Raw genomic sequence first — 5765 nt, 5'->3', positions numbered from 1 at the left:
CTACTTGATGGGAAGAACTCTATTTAAGCAATCTATAAATTATAAAGAGGAAATTGCCCCCAATGTTACTTTTTCAATTTTTAAATATAAAAATGTCATTTTTTAATAATTTTGTCAAATTTGTCATTTTTGAATTTTTTGTCCCTCTAAAAATTTTAATTACTTTTTCAGAAAATAAATTTTTTTGTCCTTCATACAAAATCTCTGATTATAAATTTAACTACACTATAATAGCAAGAAAAAAAATCCACATTATCAATTATTTAAGTTAAAATAAATAATAATTTTATTTGTAACGTAAAATACAAATTCAGAGGCAAAAAAGGACTAAAAACCCATTGATCTTCCTACGCACTAAACCTCAGCTCACATTTCTTTCCCTTCTTCTCTTTCAATTCTCTTATCCCAACCGAATCGCATTTCTTTGATTGAACTGCCGGGACGAAATATGGACAATAACATTTCCAGCGAAAACCAAGAGCAAGAAGAACAAGTAGTAAATCCATGGGAAGTTTCGGCAAAAGGCAAAATCGACTACGACAAGCTCATTGAAAAGTTTGGTTGCCAGCGCCTTGACCAGTCGATAATTGATCGTGTTGCCCACCTCACTGGACGCCCACCTCATGTCTTCCTCCGCCGCGGTGTGTTCTTCGCACACCGAGATTTTAATGAGATTCTGGATGCCTATGAAAGAGGGGAGAAGTTTTATTTGTACACAGGACGTGGTCCTTCGTCGGAGGCCTTGCATTTGGGCCATCTCGTTCCTTTCATGTTTACCAAGTAATCGAACAATTTCTTATCTTTTTCCATTTTTTAAACTGTTGGAAGTGAATTTAATGGTGGGTTTTTTCTGGGTTTTTTATTTAATTGGAAATGAAACAGTACATTAAAATAAAAGCATGAAGTACTGCAGGTATTGTAATGACTCATGCTTCTATGTTATTTTCCGTTTTTAGTTGTGAGGGTCCCTACATGTGAGGCATGATTTGCTTTTGAAGGATTCTCTGTTTAGTGCTATTTTGAATTGGGCTCGATTGAATTGAGAAATTGAAAATAAAGTAGAAGTCATGAAGCAGGACTTAAAAGCCACTGCCAAAAATGCACAGGCTTTATTATTTCCCACACATACAAGTTTTTTCCCTTTGAATGAGTAAGATTGTATTTTATTGTAACTGAAAGTAATTAAGGTACGACCCTCTTAAATCACCATGTTCAGAATCGAAAAATCTTTCTTAACATTGTGCCGCTATGATGATACCTTGCCCGGCGCAAGGCGAAGTCTGTTCAAGCTTCCCATGTTCACCATTTACAATTTTGAATGTATATTTATATAATGAGATTTTGGATTTATTATTTGTTTAAGGTGCCATTCAAGAATGTAATGCATTATGTACAGTTATTACATCTTGTGCCTCCTTTTAGGTGTTATCAAGTATTGAATGGAGATTTAAGAAGAGGAGTAGACAACTAAGCATCTGTATTGATTCTTTTATATATTCTTTTGCCGGTGGGTGATTTTAGGTACTTACAGGATGCCTTTAAGGTGCCACTCGTGATACAGCTAACTGATGATGAGAAGTGCATGTGGAAGAATTTGACAGTGGAGGAGAGCCAGAGATTGGCATGTGAAAATGCTAAAGATATAATTGCTTGTGGATTTGACGTTTCAAAAACATTTATATTCTCGGATTTTGATTATGTTGGTGGGTAAGTAGTTTAAATTGTATGTCAGTTTTACCTTTTTTGCTCTTTTTCAAAGCGGAGTGAAGTTAATGGCCTTTTTGAACTCAAAAGGTTGGACAGTTGTGAATGTCTTGGTCAATTTGGAAGTGATTGTATTCCACTTATTGGCTATAAGTCATAAATTACATGGTCCCATTGTGTATTCTGACGTAGATTGGTTCTTTAAATGGACAACTTCTATTATTTCTTTGATTACCATACTTACATTCATATATATCATATTCAATACTTGTTCAATATAATGACTATTTCTTTTACACAAGAATATGTTTTGCAGTTCGTTCTACAAGAACATGGTTAAGATTGCAAAATGTGTCACATATAATAAGGTGATTACGGGTTTTGGGAAAGTTTTATACGCTTATTCTTTTTTTTTGAAATTTCTGTTAAGCATCCATAAGCTTTATTGATTATCGACTTCTAGCTTGTAAATCCGAAAACAACATTTGGTTGATTTTGTAGGTAGTTGGTATTTTTGGTTTCACTGGTGAAGATCACATTGGAAAAGTTAGCTTTCCACCTGTTCAGGTAGATTGTACTATTAAAATTCTTAGTTTTAAAGATTGTAATAGTGGTTTTGGAAAAATATTTTTAGTTTTTATTTTTTAATGAAAGAACAAATTTATCGATTGGGAGAAATACCGAGAGAATTAGAGGAGAGAGTCCATAGGTAATTTAAAACAACAATGGGAAAGGGGGGAAAAAATTATCGAACGAATAAGTCATTACAAACATGTTGGAAATCAAGACTAAACCGAACCAGCAGATCTTGCAGCAGTTTTAGCTCGCAAAAATGCAAAACAGAACTGTCTCAGATGCAGTGAGGATTATGCAGTGAGGATTACCTAATGATTCTTATAGATTTTCGTTCCCTCTCAAACCATTGATATCATGTTGTATTAATCATACAACTGCACCATAAAATTTCATTCTTTTTCCTATTTCTAGAACCCATAACATCGAATAGACTAAAATCAACCAAAGATGTGAACGTGATAACAAACTCTACAGCATCGCCGAACACTCGACCAAGTCAACCTAGTGGAAGTATAGTGCATGAAAAGATGATAATCCATATGTTATACTTCACCAAGCATCTTGCACAAACATTAAAACTTTGAATTCCAAATGAACCACTTCATCACGAAAATTGAAAAAGTTTGAGACGGCAAAAGGTAGGAGAAAAAATATTTACATGACAACACACAAAGAAATATGAAAGCTCCGAACTCTAGAAGGAAAGGATAAATCTAGCATATGCAATAATATTTCTGGATCATCCACTTCCCAATCATTGAAATCGTGAAGAAACATAAAATAAAATATAACTCCAAATTGGATCCTCTATTAAAACTTTAAAAAACTGAGAAATAGGAATATTACAGAGAGATTACAGGCATGCAAACAAGATAATATGCAGCAATGAGTGACAGGTTTAGACCACCAATTTCTCCCATCTTCAAAATATTTTATACAAGAAAAGGAAAAGCGAGAAAGCAACTGCTTGAGCTGTTGGTCCCATCAGGATAAAAGATTCCTCCATGAAAAATCTAACTAGCACATTTTAACTTCAGCTTTTGATGGTTCGCAGTGGAAAATCTTAACTGTCCATTTGCATTATTTGAAACATAACTCTTGGCAGTACATCTCTCAATGTTTATGTGCTTGCTTTTGGTTTCATTCAAGTCCTGCTAGAAGTCTGACTCATTTTTGTATTCTCTCAATGGAGGGGTGTCTGTTGTCACCTGTGGAGCTCTTTACACTTGTGGTCCTTGTAATTAGTGTTGCTTTGATCACTCTATTCCTAACTTACCAGCAGTCCTTTGCCTCAATATTCCCTATGGACCTACCCATATTGGGAACTATCTTAAATTTTTGCCGAGCATCTTGAAAAACCTGAAGCTTAACAATTGAACGAAAACACTTTTGCTTGGATTCAGCTTGATTACATGATTACTGTAAAGCAAGGACAAAGATTGATCCGGGCCTTGTGTTGTTATTTTATACGCATATTTTATGAACTTAACAGCTTTAATGTGAAAATGTGGAATGTCTCTATTTTCTGTAACTCTGTTAAAGGTAGAGTGAATTCTGGAATTTGAACTTCAATCTATTATGAAATTACAAGACCTTAACTTTCAGAATTGACCTTTGCCAATTTCTAATTCTGGATCTTATGATCATTTTCTAGGGATATTATTTTCTAAACACTCCGTGTTCTGCCTTTCTCTGGCAGAAATTTCACTATTTGTAGTCCACAGATATGGTTGGATATTTTTTTCTTTCTGCTTTGTATATCTTCTTTTTGGGCCTGTTACTGTTAAAAGAATATGTCAACCATATTTTGTTAAGATTAGGATTCATCCTCTAATTATGAGAAGATAACAAAAACCAGTGAAAAAGCTTCATAAAAGGGTTAAAACTCCTATTTATTTATTTTCACTTGAATGATGTTACAATAGTTCTTGAGCTACACTTATTTCTCAACTCTCACATCCCCAATTTTATAGCCATTTTAAGTTACCTAATTATATATAATTTCAGGCTGCTCCATCCTTTCCGAGTTCATTTCCACATCTCTTCGCCGGTAAACATAATCTTCGATGCTTGATTCCTTGTGCAATTGACCAGGTTTATCCTCTTTCCTAATCAAATATCTGCATTAATTTTTTACTATAATTTACCAGAGATTATTGCCAGTGGTTACATTTTCAGGATATTGAATCGGTGAAATTCAATGACATTTCGACATTTTAGCTGTGCGAGGATAATTCCATATTTTTTGCTTTACAAATCTAAGTGTGGTTTTCCCCATGATAATATGATTTATGCTGTTTTACTGTGACGCGAATTAGAATATATTTTTTGCTTTATTCATTCACAATAGTTACACATTATGTTTAAAATAAAAAAGTGCAACCAAGGCTAATTTAGAGCTGTACAGGGAGAGCTTGAGGATAATAATCCTAGGAATATTACAAAAAATGGGAGAGCAGGAAATTGATGCAAGTTATGGAAATAATATTGTTCATCGACAGCTTGGTCAATGATTCTTTTCTGTAGTCTGGTGGGACAAAATTCTTCAGTGATATGAGATCTTCAACATACTATATAGTTTGCCAAGTTTAGGCCAGTGTAGTGATCTCGAAGACTCAGGTTCTTAAAGTTAAAGCTACTTGTCTGCCAAAGAGTGGAGTTCAGGGAGATTTTGTTTCAGAATAGAGATTGTTGGCCATATGGAGAGATTGTCTATCAAAGGTTAGGCATATGGAGAAATTGTTGAAATTATGTTTGCAAATGTTGATATTTACATCTGTTCATTTATTTGGAATCTAGCAGATGTTGGCCCGTAAAGAGATGTCAAATTACTCATTGTTTACTCATTTGCTTGTTACACTTGTACTAGTGTTGCCAAAAGAAACAGAGGGTCAACATGTAAGTTAGTGGGACACAAAGTATATCTAAAACATACATTCATGGCAAGAGGATGTAAGTGGTTAGGAGAATTTGTTTCATATTGAGTAGTGGGCTAATTTTAAGGAGTGCTTGCTGGTGGTTGTAGCTTTTTTACATTGGCCTTTTTAGAGGACATACAACTTGGATTATCAGAAATAGTTTATGTCCGGGGATTCTCCTCTTTGGTTATGTTGTGTCATTTGAACTATCCAAATGCCAAATCTCTTTACTTGTTCTTAACTTTTGTAACTTTATGGTAAATGACTCGTTAAGCGATAGCTTTGTTCGATCAGTTTTTAGCTCCTTCGCTTTCCTTTCCTCTTTTGATGAATCTTTCATTCAATTCAAGATTTGAACCTTTCTACAATTATTCAAAATGTATTTATTATAAACTCGGGAAGGAAAGAGGAACTGGTCCAGCTTTCTAGCTATTAATGTCTTTTTCGTGCTTGTCCTTTTTCTTTCTTTCCTATTTGATCTAGTTAATATCCTAATCTGTTTAGCCTTACTTTTTCTTCTTCTTCTTCTTCTTTTTTTTTTTTTTTTTTTTTTTGGGCTTTTTTTTT

At 34.0% G+C, this 5765-nt stretch overlaps 1 protein-coding gene across 1 annotated transcript; it reads left to right on the top strand.

The window, feature by feature from the left end:
- Positions 1–328: 328 nt before the first annotated feature.
- Positions 329–5731, top strand: LOC111381641 (tryptophan--tRNA ligase, cytoplasmic-like). The gene is made up of 6 exons (XM_023005440.1): positions 329–780; positions 1522–1707; positions 2021–2072; positions 2206–2271; positions 4288–4374; positions 4688–5731. The coding sequence occupies exons 1-6, from the start codon at positions 449–451 to the stop codon at positions 4745–4747; spliced, it is 783 nt and encodes a 260-aa protein (XP_022861208.1). The 5' UTR covers positions 329–448; the 3' UTR covers positions 4748–5731.
- The last annotated feature ends 34 nt before the right edge of the window (positions 5732–5765 follow it).

This window comes from Olea europaea, unplaced genomic scaffold, assembly GCF_002742605.1.
Source record: "Olea europaea var. sylvestris unplaced genomic scaffold, O_europaea_v1 scaffold2346, whole genome shotgun sequence".
NCBI lineage: Eukaryota > Viridiplantae > Streptophyta > Magnoliopsida > Lamiales > Oleaceae > Olea > Olea europaea.
Note: the sequence above shows the minus strand (reverse complement) of the source record. Positions and strands in the feature narration are given on the sequence as shown.

What these genes read in the sequence shown, in the direction of transcription:
- LOC111381641 (XM_023005440.1), top strand. Translation starts at nt 449, where the DNA reads ATGGACAATAACATTTCCAGCGAAAACCAAGAGCAAGAAGAACAAGTA. An exon ending in GATTTTGATTATGTTGGTGG is followed by an intron (nt 1,708 to 2,020) that starts GTAAGTAGTTTA and finishes TATGTTTTGCAG; the next exon opens with TTCGTTCTACAAGAACATGG. An exon ending in TTAGCTTTCCACCTGTTCAG is followed by an intron (nt 2,272 to 4,287) that starts GTAGATTGTACT and finishes ATATAATTTCAG; the next exon opens with GCTGCTCCATCCTTTCCGAG.